This window comes from Dasypus novemcinctus, chromosome 11 (genome assembly GCF_030445035.2).
Source record: "Dasypus novemcinctus isolate mDasNov1 chromosome 11, mDasNov1.1.hap2, whole genome shotgun sequence".
Lineage (NCBI taxonomy): Eukaryota > Metazoa > Chordata > Mammalia > Cingulata > Dasypodidae > Dasypus > Dasypus novemcinctus.
Window position 1 is genome coordinate 29,819,660 of NC_080683.1, and position 19,182 is coordinate 29,838,841.

General features: G+C 34.6%; 1 protein-coding gene across 9 annotated transcripts in view; it reads right to left on the reverse strand.

Moving 5' to 3' along the window:
• Positions 1–19,182, reverse strand: part of LOC101417339 (dystonin) — a 486,360-nt gene that overhangs the window by 53,593 nt on the left and 413,585 nt on the right. For all 9 annotated transcript variants that reach the window (XM_004465347.5, XM_071218526.1, XM_058306906.2 and 6 more), the window contains 8 exons: positions 18,936–19,177; positions 17,838–18,044; positions 10,454–10,573; positions 10,148–10,255; positions 8,040–8,258; positions 3,812–4,015; positions 2,404–2,635; positions 13–239 (listed from right to left, as the gene is read on the reverse strand). In XM_004465347.5, the coding sequence (XP_004465404.1) occupies positions 13–239; positions 2,404–2,635; positions 3,812–4,015; positions 8,040–8,258; positions 10,148–10,255; positions 10,454–10,573; positions 17,838–18,044; positions 18,936–19,177 (1,559 nt within the window). The remainder of the gene's footprint in view (positions 1–12; positions 240–2,403; positions 2,636–3,811; positions 4,016–8,039; positions 8,259–10,147; positions 10,256–10,453; positions 10,574–17,837; positions 18,045–18,935; positions 19,178–19,182) is intronic.

Below are 19,182 nucleotides of genomic sequence, written 5' to 3' on the forward strand. Positions count from 1 at the left end.
TTTTCTGCTTACCTCTGCTGCTTCTTGCTGCTGTTTTACTACTGACGGATCAATTCCAGGATCCTCTAGGTCCCGGATAAAATCTTGTGTATCTTTAGTGGTAACTACCAATGACATGTGATCACACCAGAATTTTTCTGCTAGTTCCATCACATCAAGTAGTTTGGCTTCCCTTTCTTCTACCAATGTATGTATGTTCTCCCAAATGAAAACCATTTGGTCAAGCTTATCCTGAATAGCTATGGAACAAAACAATATTAATAAGGCTATCTGTTAGCCACAATTAAGAAATAAAAACAGAATGTCTTAGTTCACACAGAAAGCAGTGATTCAATTTGCTAAGAATCTAAAACTGGACCAAATTTTCACTATCCTATTCTAGTGGGCATCATTGGGCCAAAGAGCCAGTCCCACATAAAGCAAGATCTAAGGGCCTCTTACTCCTCCAAAACCAAGGCTCTTCCTGACAAAAGCAGGTGCTCAAAGCTAAGTGAGTTCCTAAGAGATCCATGAGGTTTTCAAGGTTACTAAGGCTGGCTTTAATCCCAAGGTGATATAATCACCTCAGTATATTCTTTAATTTTATTCTCCAAATTAAGAATGAAGTTGTCATTTCAGACTCAGGGATATAACAATATAGGATATATACTTTTGGCATGTTTCTAGAATACTCTTGTCACAAGTTTCCATTAACCTATGTACATGCTCTTTCTCTTTTTTTAACTTTGTTTTAAAATACTTCCAAACTTACAGGATAGTTACAAAATAATACAAACTCCATATAGAGAACTTCAACATACCCCTATCATCCCAGATACCAAGACCCACCCATTTTAACATTTTGCCAAATGAGCCATATCATTCTATCCATCAATCTATCCATCTACTTATTTATCAGTCCATCTTTTGAACACTTGAATAAAAGTTGTATACATGACACTCCTTGAATAGTTAATATTGCCATGTATGTATTCTAAGAACAAAGACATTCATATATCCATCTTAAGTTTAGTTATCCAGTTCAAGAGATCTAACATTGATACATCAATTTTTTTATAAGTCTGAATATTGTCCTTTTGAACCTTCTCTTCGCCTTTGTTAGATACCATCCAGGATCATGCACAGCCTTTAATTGTCATTGTCTCTTTAGCTGCATTTTTTTTTTTTAATTGTGGGAACATCTATACAACATAAACTTTGCTATCTCAACTACTCCAAAGCATTCAACTCAGGGATTAATAACATTCACTGTGTTGTGGTACCCTGACCAACTTCTGTCACTAAAACTTTCCCATCTCCCTACACCCAAGTTTACAATAATTCTCTGTCTCTCCTGTCCCCCTCATCTGGAAACCTGTACTCTAACTTGTGTCTCTATGAGCTTGCATATTCTCTGATATTTCCTTTATAGTAACAATGGGTTTAACTTTACAACCCTATATCTGTAACAATCTTATTTTGCTTTAATACCAACTTAACTTCCACAGTATACTCAAACTATGTTCCTATACCCTCCATCCTCTCAGTCTTTATGAAGTTCTTGCTATAAGCTACATATTTATAGATTATGAGTCCAAAACCACTAATTTATCATTACATTTTATGCATTTGCCTTTTAGATCCTTTAGGAAGTAAATAGTGGAGTTACAAAACAAAAAAACAATAGTCATTGCATTTATATTTACCCCTGTTGCTTCCCTTACCAGAGATCTTTATTTTTTCATGTGGCTTCAATCTATTGTCTGGGGTCCTCTCCTTTCAACCTGCAAAACTCTTCAGCATCTCTTGTAGGGCTGGGCTAGTGGTGATGAACGCGCTTAGATTTTGCTTCTCTGGGAATGTCTTACTCTGGCCCTCATTTTTGAAAGACAGTTTTGCCAGATACAGAACTTTTGGTTGGCAGTTTTTTGCATTTAGCACTTTAAATATCATCCCACTGCCTTCTTGCCTCCATGGTTTCTGATGAGAAATCAGTGCTTACGTGCTCATCCTTTCGACCCTCAGCACACATCTCTAAGATACCTGACTATTGTTGCGGTGTCATTACTATAGTTATGAGATCAAGTATGCTTTATGTAAGGCAGCATAGTATATAATGGGGAAAAACTCCCTAGGTTTGGTCTTATTATCGTTATGCTACAGCCAATTGGTTTAAAAGGGCTGGAGAACATCATTTTTTTTGTTGGATGAACACTTGGCATTTAACCAATTTCACAAACAGAGGAAGTCATTAACAAGGGGTTTATGTACATAGTCCTTCAACCACATTATTTGTATCATATCTGTGAAACCTTTCCTAAGATCTGGCATTTGGTTATTTAATTGGGCTGTTTACAGTAAACAGCATGAGAATTTAGAATTGTTTTAAAAGTAAGTTTCAATTGTTTATTACAAAATTATTACCTTTGGCTGATATGTCTTTATCAGTGCCCCCCGATCGAGCAATCATTTCCTCTCCCCTCTGTTTAAGAGTTTCATACAATGGTTGTAGCTTTTCCATGTCTACTGACACATTCTTATTTTCACTGATCTGCTCCTTAATCTTCTCGACCTCAGCAGAGATGGATGGAGGCTGCCTCAAACGCTCCACAATGCGTTCCAGGCTCTCAAGGATCTGGTCTATCTTGTCATGGAACTAGGAGTAAAACACAGGGATCATTTATAGGGAATGATCTGTAACACTAAATGTGGAATTTAAATGCAAAGACATCTATTAATGTCACAATTAAGAACTAAATTTTGGTCCCTTTACCAATATATCCACCCAAAGAGTTATGTCCACCTTGAGTTTCAAGACATTCCCAAGATCATGATTTGGATGTACTTCTCTGCTTCACAATGTTTAAGAAGTACAGACTTGGTTTCTTAGAAATAATTGAGTGTTTTCATTAAGAAATGGTATTTTATAATGCATAATTAGGCAAACCTGAAAGCAGTATCTTACCTATTGCTTCATCTTATCATAATTCAAACTAATTTAAGAAATTAAGTTCAATAAACTGGGGTTTGTCATATCAAAAGTGACTGCTTCTGTAATTTTTACAGATTATTTTGGCATAACATAAAAGTTACATTATTAAAGGTGAAATTCATAGACAGTTTTGACTAGATCAAGGGGATTCCTTATGATATACATTTTCTGAACTGAAAAATGTTTAAAAAAAAATTAAACAACAAAAAAATTTTCCCAATGCTAAATGAGAAGTTTGTATTTAATTCATGGTCACACACACAATGAGAACAGCATCCATGATACACGACAGAATTTTAAAATTTTGTTTGCAAAAGGTACCACAGACAATTAATCAAAGTTATAAAAACTTATTCATTCACAGATAATACACTATCCTTAAAATTAAAGGAAACATCATGTGGGATTATAGAAAATGAAAGCCTAATGTCAGTGTATCTAATGATAATAATCAGTAAATATTTGTAAATAATTTCAAAATTCAACTTCTTGAAAAAACACATCTTCAAAGAAGGAGAAAATTGGCTTCCAAATTTACATATTTTTATACAGCCTATTGTTCATAGGCTTTCTTCACATTGCCTTTAGGGAATATCTTATTTTTAGTGATAATTATGCTTTCTAATACATTGAAATTATTTTTCTTTTATCTATAAACAGCAAGACAAATATAAAGATTGGATGCAAGCAAACACCACCTCCAAGAAACAAATACATCGGTACTCAGTGTCAATGTAATGGTATAATCGTTAGCTGAAATTTAATTGAGAGATCCAGGAAAATACCTTTCCATGATCTACTATTTGGAAGAATCCAATTATATTTCTGATAAATGATTACCTGAGTAGACTGAGATATGGCTTCATCCAGTGCCACAGCTCGCTTTTTGACATCTTCTTTAATTTGACTGTAAAGGGTGTCAGCTGCCACATACTTCTCTTGGATTGAAAAGCCTTCCCCTGGGCTCAATTCCAGTAACTGTGGCCCAGTTTTGTTCATCTTATCTATATGAGGCTTGTGTTCAGCTATCAACTCTCGTAGTTGCTACAACACACCAAACAGCTTCTTAGTATCTCAGGCTCAAACCTCCATATTACAGCTGTCTACACCCCCAAAGCATCCAGCTGGCAAGAATCTCCAAACAAATACTCTCCCAATCACAAGGCACTTAACAAATGATGGCTCATGCAACTCTTTGCTAAAAGAAATGTCTCTGTCACAAAGATTAAACAACAGTCTGGTCATGTAAAAGCTCCTTTAAGAACACACACAAAAATGCTAGTTGAGTGAAATAATGAATCACGATACATTATACATTTCATATCAAGGGCAGTATGTTTTGATAAGAACATTAGCCAAGGGTTATATGACATAAAAGAATTCACTATGCTCCCAATCTAAAATGATCAAGCCATAAACTCTTGGTGTCCCTTTCTGTGTAATCATGATACATTCAAAAAATGGAAGGGAAGGAGAGAGGAGGGAGGAGAGGAGAGAAGGAAGGATGGAGAGATGGAGGAATGGAAGGATGGAGGGATGAGAGAGAGAGGGAGGGAAAGAAAGATAAAAAGGAAAAGTACAGAAACTCAGAAAGTAGACACAATGCTGAGAGAAAAAAAAAACTATAAAGGGAAATTAGGGTAAGTCCACGAAGCATTGTATTTATGCGTGAATCCATATGAAATGTATATATATATCATATATACATATATATGGGTTTATTACCTCTACATATATACATGAGATGTATAATATAAATACATATATATGAATGAATCTACTTCTATTTATTAATTTAAAAAGTTAAAGGCTGCAAGAATAATCAATCTATATAATATACAGTTACATACTGAGCACTGTTTATAAGGTGTATTTAAGGAAAATGTGGGAAATACAAATATTTTTAGAAATACAAAAATAGAGAAATCCAATGATATTTATACTAATGGGTGGGTATGGAATCCAAGAGGAGCCCTTTCCCTCTATGTGATTGATTATGTGTTGGGAGCCTGAATAAAGCTGGAAGATCCTAAGACCTCTATGAAGCCAAATCCAAATCCAAATCCAAATTCACAGGCCAAATCCAAAACCACTCCCACAGAGAGATATTTCTTTGCCTTCAGATTTCTCTGAAGCTAGTCTCTATGCAGCACTGAGGAGCCTTCCATCTGTATCAGATTATCAATAGGTTCTTTAATCAGGAGTTCCTTGTCCTCACCAGAATGTATATCTCCAAACTGTTTGCTATTCAGCCCCTAACAAAAGCTTCTCTAAGGGAAACGGATGTGGCTCAACCAATTGGGCTCCCGTCTACCATATAGGAGGCCCAAGGTTCAATGCCCAGGGCCTCCTGGTAAGGGCAAGCCGACGCGTGCGGCGAGCTGGCACATGCAGAGTGCTGGCCCACGCGGGAATGCTGCCCTGTGTGGGAATGCCACCCAGAGTGGGAAAGCCACCCTGTGCAGGAGTGCCAGCTGAAGCGGAGAGTTGGCACAGCAAGACGACACAAGAGACACAGAGGAGAAAAAATAACAAGACGTAGCAGAATAGGGAGTTGAGGTGTCACAAGAGAGTAATCGCCTCTGTCCCACTCTGGAAGGTCCCAGGATCAATTCCCAGAGCCACCTAACCAGAAAGCAGGCAGACAGAGAGGAACACACAGCAAATGGACACATGGACACAGAGACTAGATAATGGGGGAAATGGGCCGGGGCGGGGTGGGGGAGGATAAATAAAATAAATCTTAAAAAAAAAAAGCTTCTCTATGAAAAACTATATTCAGGAAAAATATCAATCTTTCTTAAAAGTATTTTTTATTCTTTATCAAGAAGAATCACCAGGAAGGTCATATACTTACATTCTCATTGAAAGTGCCCACTAAAATCAGTCATATGGACTATTTTGAGAAGTCTTTGAGAACATTGTGTACATGATTTCATTAACTCTCTGAATGAAATATTATCATTTTTGCATTTTTTCTGAAGGTTGCTTCAGAGACTTGGAAAAGGGCTACATAAATTCACTAAAAATGGGGCAGGGTATGTGTGTCTAATCCTACATGAGGATGTGGTAGGGTCTTATCTACAACCATGCTCTTATGTGTTCCAAGCTGAGGTATTCTTTTTTGTATTTCATATCATTCACTCAGATATTCATGCTGCTTTCAATAACGGAGGTAGAGATAGCAATATCAGCAAATCTACAATCTCATAGAAGAGGAAAGCTGTAGATGTTACACATATTCTGTAGTTTCAATATTCTATAATATATGGCTAGGAAACAAGTGTACACTTTTATCAAGGAACTTTCAAGTGAAATGAGAGATCTCTGTTGAGATTTCTTGAGATGCCCAGAGTATAGGTAAATATTATCTGTGCAGCACAATGAGACACCTTAGCTTGGGGAGTAATGAATCTTTTTAAGACAATTCCATGACACAGAAGAGAACACTTACTCTACTTTGATATGTGTGTGCATGGGAAAAGGGCCCAAGAGGAGACGCTTCTTCCCTCATACACGACAAAATGATTCTTGGTGGCAAATTGTCATAGGAGTCCATTCACGCTGGAGATACTGAATTTTAAGATATCTATTACTTGGTAAGATGGCCCTTGAAGCCAGTTTTCCTTCCTGGCCCTAACAACTAAAAGGTAGATCTTCCCCAAAAAAGTATGCAAGGATGTTGTGGAATTTGGGAAGAAATGTTATTCTAGAAAATTCCAAATATTCTGAAACAGGACAGCTTTTACTGTGAATTTGAAGATTTGGCTATAAAACTCTGTAGTTCTCTTTATACATACAGTCATAAATTTGTTTTAAGAGTATAAAGCTTATGCACAAATTTTGAAATTTTAGTTCGATAATGAGCTTTTCCATACTATTTGATGTCATGCTAGAAAGAATAAAGTTATTCAACATCAACTAGGAGTTGAAGAAATTTATGAAATGTTTTATATTAAAAATTATTCAGTGGGTAAGTATCATGATTTCTGCCACAAATAAAACTTTATACTAAAATTAAATTTGGTTCTGCATAGTTTGTCAGTCCCTGCTGAATTTAGATAAAACTCCATAAAATTTCAATTTAGCATTAAAGTATTCTTTAAAGCTCTCTTCTAAACAAATACTTCAGTGAGATATTCTTCAATGCCAATGAATAGTACATTAAAAATAAACAAGCAAGGTTAATAATTAAGTCACATATTTCAAGCAGTGATGTAATATACCCTGGGTTAAACTTCACACATGCAAACACACACACACACTCATTGATTAGCTTCACAGTACACCTTGTACAGATCTAAGAGAACAACGAGGATTACAAATTCAAAAATAACAAGGAACTCTAGATATTTTTCTGACAATACTGAAACTCTCTCATCCAAACCCTTGCACAATTTAAGCCACAGTAGAATCTAGGTGGCTACTGAAATGAGGACTTCATAATGTCATTTTATATACACTCAAAGCAATGTATTTGCAGATATAAATATACTCCCTATTTTACTCCACCTAAATACTGGCATAAAAGGGAAACAATATTACTACTTTATACTTCGGCATTTTTCCTTTTCATAGATAGCTTTCACGGTATTGCTACTTTGACATATTAACTATATTGAACATTTTCTCCATGCTCAATGCCCTTGTCTGTATGATGTATCTTCTATATATTTCTACTCTTGACATATATTCTAGATGGCAATAACCACTACATAAAAAGTGTAAATCTCAAGCATCATGTGTAAATTAAAACTACTTCAAAAGCTTATTTTGCTAATATTTAAAAATGGGAAATTGTGTTTTTTTTCTACCCAGATGGTATGTATTACATACTATTTTTTAAAAAGCTGTGGCATAATTAATGACATAAGGTATGTTCTACCTTATTTGTCTTCTCACTGTTACACTGGACAACAGGTAAGGCAAATAAGAGGTAAGCAAACGAGAAATCAATATTATTAAAACACCCCAATCATGGAAGGTGTCTAATAGTATTAAAATCACCATAAAAAGCAAGAGTATATTTTACTAGGGGATACAACTTTCTCTACTACACTGAACATACCCGGTGTTCTTCCTGCTGATGTCTTAGAGTTTCATATTCAAGAGCTGGGGCAGGAAGTTGAGAGATGATTCTTTGTGTTTCTGTCAGCCATGGCCAAAGTTCTTCATATGTTTCCCAGAACTGGTTAACCAAGGACTGTGCCCGTTCCAGCTGTAGGTACCTCTCTGAGTTTATCTGGCAGATGGCATCATACTTCTTCAATACCATGTCCAGTTTTTTCTAGAAAATCAGAAGATGAAATGTGTTTAACTGGTCACGGAGCATACATTCTTCCAGAAAGCACACATCCCTTGACCATCACTGCCTGCCAGGCAGAGCAAGCACACAACAAATGTACGTGAAATTAATAAATCAATATATGCTATCTAGGTTTTAATTGTCCAGGTATAAAAGTTTATTTTAAATTAAAGAAAGGCATTGAGTTTTTAGGAATAGAACCTTTGGCTCTCTAAACATAAGAGCAAAATTCTCCAGCCATTCTTAAAATATCACTTACTTGCTAGGTTTTAGAAAACAAGTTTCATGATTCCAGTGACATTTACTTTACTTACTGGGGGAAAATAAGGAATACCTTTCACAGATGAAATTTTAAGAGGAACTGCTAGTTAAAAAATTATTTATACATTTTAGAATCAAAGTAGAATATTATGATGAACTCTGATTTTATGGGGCAGTACAGTGTTCTAGATTATGGTATAAATTTACATCATAAACTAATAGCAGAAGATAAAAGCACAATAGAAATCTAATAAACTACAAAACTGCACAGACTTTATTTCATGAAGATCCAAAGGGAATGAACACAGCATTTCCTGAAGTATTAAATATATAAGCTTTTTCTGGAAGTCACCCACTCAATTTCTGCATTAAAAAAAAATTGCTGATGAGTGAATATTGAAAATTTTCAGTTTAAGAAAATTTATTATGGGTATGAAGTCCAAGTAAGACAAAGACAAACCATTAAATAGTATAAATCAATTCTAAATCTAAGTTCAGTAACATGGAACGCTATCTATTTAGAAATACATTTATAATAATAATCATACAAAAAGGGAAAACTGACAAAGTGATACTGAGGGACTACAGATGTCTCATATACTAATGATGACAATAATGAGAAAGATTATTATTTTATCCACACTTTATAAATGGAGAGCATGGGGTATAAAGAGTAAACTGCTCAAGATATACAAATAGAAATGGCAGGGCCAGGTTCAAACCCAGTGTATCTTGACTCCTGAGTCTCTTAGAAATTTGGTGTGCATTTTTTTTACATCAGAATCTTTGTAAAAATAATGAAGGAAAGATTAAATTATAAACATTCACAGAATATAAATATTAGAGAAAGAATCAGTGTATAGCATGAATTCTATTATTAGACCTATGGTATACCTTAAAAGCAATATATACTCTTTAAAATGTGATCTTAGGTATAAAAAGTAATTTTTTGCCACAGGATATTTTCCTGCCAGAAACATTAATGTACATTAATTTCTTTAGGCTGCTCAAATTATCTGCATATGGATTGAAACAAAACATTTTTGCAAGTGGATGGTTTTCCATCAATTTAAACAGTCATTAAAACTATATGAACTGGAGGCTTCCTTAATAACACAGCTTTTTTTTTTTCTTATGAAGTTTACTATAACTTTATACTGAATGGATTTCAGCATTAGAGAGAACTACATTTATCTTGGTTTGCTTCAGTTCAAGACAAACAAATATTCCTGTGGTATATAAACTATATTTGGTATATAATAACACTTTTATACTGATAATAATGGTAAAAATACAGTAATAATACAATAATACAGCATTCAATTAATAACATTAATTGAATGTTTAATGTGTGCCTGTTGCCCAAGAACTGAAATTTTAATAGCTTTTATACCTATTAAAAAAGATTGACTTCATGGTGATTCCCAAGGAATATTCTTTCACTGTTATTCTGCAGGTTTGAAAAATGTCTTACTTAAAACTAATGATTTAACTGCTTAAGCAGCAGCTGTGGATAAATGAAAAGTGCTTTCCAAGGACTGAAAGCTCAACACTCAACACATGCTGTTTATTCAAGAGTCTCACTACCAGCCACACAGAGAAAATTATACCTTCATGGATTGCTTTTCCTCTTCACTGCATGTGGTCATGATTTTATCCCCAGATTTAACAAGTTCATCAATAATATCCTTGTGTCTCAAAATCTCCATGGTGAATGTCTTTGATTTTCCAGAACAAGTTAAGAGGGGTGGGGGGAAGAGAGAATGTATGACTAAAATGAAAACAATTATGCAAAGCAGTTAAAAATACCAAATTATACTTAGATGGGTCTTGAAAAGTAAACCATGCAAGTACATTTTTTAGACTTGGATGATAACAGCATAATGTAGATGGCAACTAGAAATATATTTCCTCACCTTCTGAACCTGCAGCTGAGCAGAGGTCTGGTCTTGCTCAAGCCTAATGTCACCCAGAGACATCAATTTCTCTCCTGTTTCAGCAATCCAGGATAACTCACCATCAGCCGCTTGGTCAAACTAAACAAGAAATACATAATTAGGTCAGTGAGTTTCTGTAACTGCTGCCAGAAAAATACCTATTTCATTTCTTTTATATATTATTTCACAAGTAGAAAATCTGAGCTTATCTCTTAATGGCATCCTGAAATAATTCCTGATAAAGACTGAAGTCATTAACAAAGAGGAACTTTCCACAGAGTAATTAAACACAGCTCTTAAAATGTGTTGGATTGATGAAAACACATTAATGATTTTAGGACTTCTGGTAGTCTTAAGGATTTTCTCCTTAGGAGTACCATACATATCTAACAGGTGTAAGAGCAAACAGCTAGATACCATGTTCTGTCTTTCAATCATTTCATCTGTTACCTCAATCCATATAATATCCATGTAGCATTCTGCAATCAAAATACATGATTCCAGACAAAAATAATGAAACATTCCCATTTACTTATATATATATCTATGTGTATACATGCACATATATGTCTCTATGTATATAGATCATACTCCAAATCTCATTTAATATTGACATCAAAATCATGAGTCCCAAAGGACAAACTGGTAAATAGGACTTTTTAAAAATTAAAAACTTTTGCTCTGTGAAAGATTGTTAAGAGGATGAAGTAGATATACCACAGACTCAGAGAAAATATTCGCAAACCATTTATCTGACAAAGGTCTAGTACCTATCGTACATGAAGAACTCTCAAAATGCAATAGTAAAATAGCAAATAATTCCATTTGAAAACAGGCAAAAGACATCAAGAGACATTCCACTGAAGAGCACATACAGATGGCAAATAAGCACATGAAAAGAAACATCATTAAGGAAATGTAAATTAAAACCACAATGAGGTATCACTACACACCTATCAGAATGGCTAAAATTAAAAATACTGACAAACAACTGCTGGTGATGACATGAAAGAAATGGATTACTCATACATCTGGTGGGAATATAAAGTGGTACAGCCAATCTGGAAAACAGTTTGGCAGTTTCTTAAGAAACTAAATATACAACCACCATATGACCTAGCAATTGCATTCCTGGGCATTTATCCCAGAGAATGACAACTTAGGTTCACACAAAAAATGAATGTTTACAGCAATTTTATTCATAATAGACTCAAATTGGAAATAAACCAGATGTTTCCAACAGGTGAAATGTTTAAGAAAGTGTGGTACATTCATACCACAGAACAATATAAAGGAACAAAGCATTAATACGTGCAACAACTTGGATGGCTCTCCAGAGAATTATGCTGAGTGAAAAATCCCATCCTAAAAGGTAACACACTACACGGTGGAGGTGGAGGTGGGAAGGAAGTGGGTGTGGCTTTAGAAGGGCGACAAGCCAGATCCTTGTGATGGAAATGTTCTGTATCTTAACTATGAGGAAGCAACCGGTCAGCAGGAACCTGACACAAACCTTAAGAGCATTGCTTAAGCTTACTGACAGTTATGGCTGTGATCTCACAAATCAAAATCAACAAATTAGAGTAGTAAAAAAAAAAAACAACACCTGATAATAGTATTTATTTGAAATTTTTTTCTAAATATTATGAATCCACTTGCTTTCATCTTTACCAAATAATGAACAAACAGATGAATGCATAAATATATAATAAAGGCACATCTAACCTACTTATTTGCAGGTCAATTCTTTTTTTAGTTAACATTTAAATAGAAAAAAATCTAGGGTAACAATTATCAAAAACAAATCAAAGCACCTAATGGTTTGCACACAGAGTGTTAATAAATATTTTTGTTGACTGATTCATTACTTTTCCTGGTAATGGGACAAATTAGACCAAGGCAGACTCCAGAAGGAATCTTGGTAAATAATTTGAAAAAGTCTACCTTAAACTGGTTTAGTAATTTTCACAATGTTATTTACTTTCAAATGAAACTACTCATTAGCAATTATTGATCAATATAAAATAGAAAAAAAACATTTCTTCAACTAATTTAGAACATCAGGTGTGACAAAATTGATTTTGTTGAGAGAGGTAGAAGAGTTGTCTATGCATGGGTTATTAGCTTCAAGCTGTATAGATAGAACTTGATCACATAGATTCACTTAAAGAATATAAGGCTGAAAACAAAACAAAAAAAACCAAAAACAAAAACAAAAAGCCAGGCCTTTCTACCTGTGTGTAAATGCTATAAGATATCTGAATAAAATTTAAGAGTCATGAATTTTTTTCTGCTACTGGTTCCTGAAGAAAGTAAATGATGCCATACTTCTTGTTTGTGTTCAAGCTATTTTAATATTTATATGACAAAGTATCTAAAAACAACAAAAAAATTACCCAGCATGCCAAAAAAATAAAAAATACTGACAAACAACTGCCAAAACAGAAAGCCGAAACTCAACTGCTGTTTTTTTAACCAAGGCAAATATTTGTTTTGCTAAAGGAAAACAAGACTTCAAGCAGAAATTTTCCTTCTGCCCTTTGAGAAATTTTTATTAAATTAGCAAATATTTATTGTTAAGCAACAAATAGAATAATCCCAGGATCTACATTAAGCAATTTATAGTGAAGCAAGGCATTTTAGTTCTATGACTCACTCAAATGATTGCACATTTCCGATGGACCATCAAAAACGGTTCATTTTATTAGTATGTAACATGGTTAGGAATATTACTAGACCCAATTTTAATACACTTGTTTACTGCTCATACAAGTAGTAAAATTTAACTTCAAATAAATTGTAGATAATCTCAAAATCCATAACTGCATTCTGGGAAATAGTATCAGTGGACTTCAGTTACTGTAGCACCTATTATAGATGAACTAGCATTTCAGAAATTTCCTAAAAGTTAGTAAAAGACATTCTAAGCGGCTATCTCTAAATAGTCCTGAAAAACATTCTCTAAAACAATAATGGCTAGCATTCTACTGAATGTTTGTTCTAAATGCTTAACATGTAATACGCTCTTTAATCTTTACAACTGTGTAATGTATTACATCTAACTCCATTTATGACTGAGGAAACTGAGGCAGAGAGAAGTTAACTAGGCTACCCAACTAGTAAATACAACTTGGACCTGAGAGGTAGTCTGACCTTAGAGACTGCACTCATACTTGCCGTTACATTGCTTGTATTTATATATGGTTTGGGTTTCATGAATTTAAAATATTCATGTGATGTCACCAAAAATGGCTCACATAACATAAGAGCCAATAAGTAGTAGATTGTAATTTAATATTAAACATTACTTCAATCTCTCACAGTTCCTTCCACACTTATTCAGAAAGTTTCTCTTTAGTGGAAATTCAGGTTTAAGAATGATAGTATGATAAGCAAAACTTAACCTCAAGGACATCCTTTTTACTCCCTTCCCTTGGCCTGGATATCTTATCACCTTGTTTTGATTAGCATTTCCTTCTACTTTGCTTCTCATTATTCATAGCACAGCCAATATTTTCCCAGCCCCAACACCTGCACGGTATAAACAAAACTCATTTCCTTAGGGAACATTTCCTTCTGGTTCTTTAAAAGAAGTAAACAGGTGTTATTTTTCTCTAAGGCTGATACCTAATAATCCAATGAAATGCTTATTTTAATTGGACCCAAAACCACCAATCCATGGACCTTTATATTATGGTTATTATGGGGCTTGCTTAACTAAGTGAAGTAATTAGACCTGCAGAAGAGTGGCTGGGATTGGAAATCCCAGTGAGACACATATCAGCAACTTTTGACAACTGTGTATTTCCAACAGGCAAAGGACAATAAGTTGCTCTGAGGTTTAAACAATCACATGGTCTGAAGTCCAGCTACAAGTCTGGACTTTTAAAGCAAAAGTGCCTTTCCCCATTTCCACCTGGTGCATTTGGTTCAAATTTGCAATTAAAGAAAAAAAGTACAAAGATACACAAATAACAGAGATACACAAACTTACTTCATGTAGGTTTAAAATGCGAAAATACATATAGTTTCTAACACAGATATTGGCATGTATTGTGAGAAGGGAGGTTTTGTTTTGTTTTAAAAGCTCACCATCTCTATTTATGAAGCTGCCTTGTTCTACTCAGTTTTTTTGTAAAAGAAATGAATGGGCCCAATTCTTTTAAAAGAAACTATTCTCTTTGGAATGCCAGTGCCTATAAATCTGTATATTCAGATTTGGGTCCTATTTACTTAGTGGATAGCATGCCTAAATCCTACCATTTACCCATAAATGAGGCTGTTCAATTATTTCCCAAATAATGACTGACATCACTCAAATTTACATAAGACCATTGCCCATATGATTTTAAATGCAGTGATGTATCTTTTCAAAACTGCTATTGGGAAATAATTAACAGGAAAGTCTAACCATGTCAAGAAAGTATTTTATTTTAAGCTTTCTAGAGGGTGGCTACAAAGTCATGCTAATTAGAAGATACCTGTTTGCTCTCTTTCCTTCCTTCTTCAAATTTTAATTTTTCCATGTTTTTCTAGACATCTTATTTCATGCTGCTGATACTAGCTTGACAGTTATCAAAGCCCCTAAGCATTTGCTGAACTTCAAAAATAGCTATCAGGGAGGTTATAACATTATAAAGGTGGTAGATCTGCATATAAACAACCCCAAAGGGCAAAATATGAAATATCAGAAGAGAAATTTGCTTGGAAAACAGATTTAGTTATTTAAAATTTAGGTTAGTTTAGTCAAGTTTTCAGGGCCAATGCATTAAATCGCTAAATTTAAAAACTCCTAAGTAATGTTCAAGGCACACATCTTGAACTCTGTCACTTATGTGTGTGGGTTTGGGGAGGTGTGGAGGCACAGCTGCAGATAAACTGTGATGAAAGGTGTGTCTTAAAAGATGCATTAAGGTCAGATAATGTCCATATTTCCGATGGAGAATAGACACAGCATGGTAGAGACCGAATTATACAACATTAAAACAGACAGTACAAGATAATGTGATTAACATCTAAATCTAAAATGTTTTTTGCATCACCTCTTTTAAATTTCATGGATATATTATCACTGGTTAAAACAGAAAACAAACATTTTAGAATCAAACTGTACTCTGGTAGTACTTATAAACTAAATTAATGGTATATTAGCTTCTTTGTAAACTTGAATTATGAATTTAGAAGCTATTCTTTTAGTTTGCAAAACTGAATCTCTGCCAACCCAGAAAGACAGGTACCTTCTCTGTCCTTAAACCTGCCTTGAGAGAAATATTTCACGATCCTTTTACTGTTGCATTTTCATATCCCTAGTCCTTATTGTTGGAAATATTTTCATTACCAACTTCCTTGTTTTGCTGCAATAATAGCACAAAGTCATGTCCACTTTTTCAGATTATTCAAGGAGGTTGAAAATATGGATCATCCCTCCCTACCCCCACCCCAGGATTTTTCCTGTCTGCGCAATTTATAAGGAGGCACAGTAGTGAGGGGGAAGGAGATCTGGATTAAATTTTAACTGCAATTCTACCCTTTACTAGCTGGGGGACCACAGGTAAGTCATTTCATCACATACTACACATGGTCTTCCAGCTCCAAAGACCTATATGTCTGTTTAGCTTTACTGGAGGTATTTCAATGGACAACCTTGCAGGTATTTCAAAGGAATATAAATACTACAAGATATTAGGGCTACCAGTATTAGCTGTCCCAACTATAGGGAGTTAGATGCTTTTACTAAATTAACTCATTCCTTTCTCTCTTAGAAGGAAAGCTGGAAAGACATATACTAAATTTTTCACATATTTTTCTTACATGAGTTTCTTCTGTATTTTTTTTTCCCAGAAAATCTCTAAGTTTCTGTAAGGAAAGATTTTACCAGGAAAAAAAAACAATAAATGTTATTTTTCTAAAGGATACATGTCTCAGGGTCTAGAAAACTTATACTGACTTGGCTCCTTTTAAAAAAAAAAAAAACTTCAAAAAACATTTGAAAAACCTGTACTAAAACTGGTCTACCATTAATGACCTTGGCACAAATCAAAGCTAGTACTTAGCAGTATGAGTTCAATCTGTGACCTTGCTGTTATTACTGATTATCTTTACTCAACTAACCAGCCATAGTCAATTTCTCAAGAAAATTAAAAAAAAAAATTTAATCCCAAGAGCACAGACTATTTGTATTACTATTTAGGGAAGTCTTAAGTGCCAATTCTGATATGTTCAAATAAATTTTAGGGAAACATTCAATATTTTTAAATAGTTAATAAACTTTGCAAATAAACATACTTCTTTCCCCCATAATAATGAGGTATGTAAATTCCTCCAAACTTTAAAAACAAAGTAATGCAAATACATTCCTCAGACATGAATGCCTTCCCACAGAAAAATTTCATAGGCAGGGCTTTTGCCATCACTGTGTTTTACCAACTTTTGTGATCAGAGAGCACAGCCCTAATATGAGGAGTGGAGCATTGTACTTTGGAGCTGTACAAATTATACTTTTACAGCAACTTTAGAAAATTAATTTTGGTTGCTTTCACACAATCTGCTTAATTTGTGTTTGTTGCTTTTGGCTAGTCTTAGCCATATACCTTCCCAAGTTCTGCTCTAAAGGGCACTGTGATATTACGTTGACCCTCACACAAAAAGTCTGGACTATGAGTCTGATGACATAATATAAATATTCACAGAAATTTCAATAAAAATTAATCAAAACATGTACTATAAGCTTCTCTTTCTAGGACCCTAAAACTCACTGCTCATAACTTTCTGAGGGAACCATGGCTAAGGGTTGGGTGCCCATAAATCTTTCCAAAATTGTAAACTCTGCATGAGTCCAGGCAGGTCAGAAACGATCATTTTTTCCCTTCAGTCATCTTTGGCAAAAACTCCACATTACCAACAAAATTGTTTCCTTTATAGAAAGAATCCAACCTTTCTTTGCCAGTTGCTGTATGCAAATGAACAGTTACTACTGACCTAAATGATCCCTCAAAATATTTAGTCCCCAACAGATTAGATTTAGATAAAGTCAAGGCATAACCTTTAACTTTAGCAATATGAATATATGTAGACAAAAGGCATTTTGTTTGGAAAGCAAGGCTGACCTGCCCAGTGTGTGATTTGGTAAGGATAAATTTGCAAAACAATGAGGCAGATGTCTGTTAACAATGTACAAATTAGCTTTGCCCTGGCACTCTGATGTCAAAGTAGCCCAGTCCATTTCTTTTCAAATCCACCCTTTAATTTTTGAAGCACAACAAATGAATGGAAACACTATTAACAAATATAGTTTGTTCAGGTAAAGACTCTGGGAACAACTGGAGAACATGTATTGTCTCGACGACAAACCACTTTTCTCTACCTGCTGAGATCTCAGAATGGCGGCATCGATCTCCTCCACCTTCTGAGTGATGGTGTCACTCACTAACCGGTATCGGTCATTGTCCTGGGCCACCAATTTTTCAAGTCCTTCCCTTGTCCTCCATGGTACCAGTTCCAGTAAAGCACTGCTCACTTCATTGAGGGAGTCCAATAAAGCTTTGTTGTTCTTTGCTTCCTTTTTTAGTTCCTGCAAGTGGAAATAGGAAAATATAGAAGTATTTGGATAACATTTAGAGTGCGAATGGGCTTTTCTTCTAATTGTTCTTGAGCCTTAAGTCTTTGTGGGCCAATAATGTAATGCAATGGACCCCTTAAGTTTCAGTTAAATTATATGAACTTTTGTTATTTAAAGCTTTTTGCAAAAAGGAAAATGTTTCCTGAGAAGCTCCTAAGAACATTTAGATGTATTCATTTGTCAGCATGGCAAGCATTTATCTTGAAATTTAATATAAACATTAAAATTTAGGAAATATAACCAAGCAAGGTAATATTCTTTGCTTTCTGGTAACCTCTAAATAATCTGGTAACAATACTGAAATAAAGAGGGAAGATGTATTGGCTTTAAATCATTCAGTTGAATCATTTTAAGTTCAGCAAACCAGACCACACTGCCTTTCACCCACATGTGATCATTCTTCAGGGATGAGAGAAACAAAGACTGGTATCTATGAAAAAAATGATTAGTATGGTACTAAGCTATTTTTGCGATATAATTAGAAAACCCACTTTATGGTACACATCTATCTTATAAACACTGTTATTCTAACCAAATTATGTTTATCTAGGAAACAATGATCATTTTCTTATTTTCTTTTTTTATCATTCGTCTCTTGTGTAATTAATGAACTCTATTTCTAACCATAAGACTCTGGAAACAAATTATAATATGCTGTTTTCATCTCTGGGCTCCTAAAAGTTTAAACAGTTGATGTGCTGCCAATTTCTGCTGGTTCTCTGCCCACCAACGCATCCTTTAGTATATTAGTAATGACATGAAACAAATATCATTTCATTCCTATGTGAATAAGACTCCCTAGAAGACAGCAAACTGATCCAAAAGGTATAAATAAGAACATACTTTTTGTCTTTCTTGTGCTTGGCTTATTGCTTCTGCCTTTAGAACCTGAGTTTCGTAGGAAAGTAATTCCACCTCCACTTTGTCCAGCCATGCACGGAGCTCTTCATGCGTGGAGTGCAGCCGCCTAGAAAGCTGCAGTGCCTGTTCCAGAGTTTTAGCTACATCCGTGCTCAATTTAGTAATGTCTTTGTACCTTGCTTTAATGGCTTCCAATTTATCTTGAATTATTAAAACTTCATCACCTAAA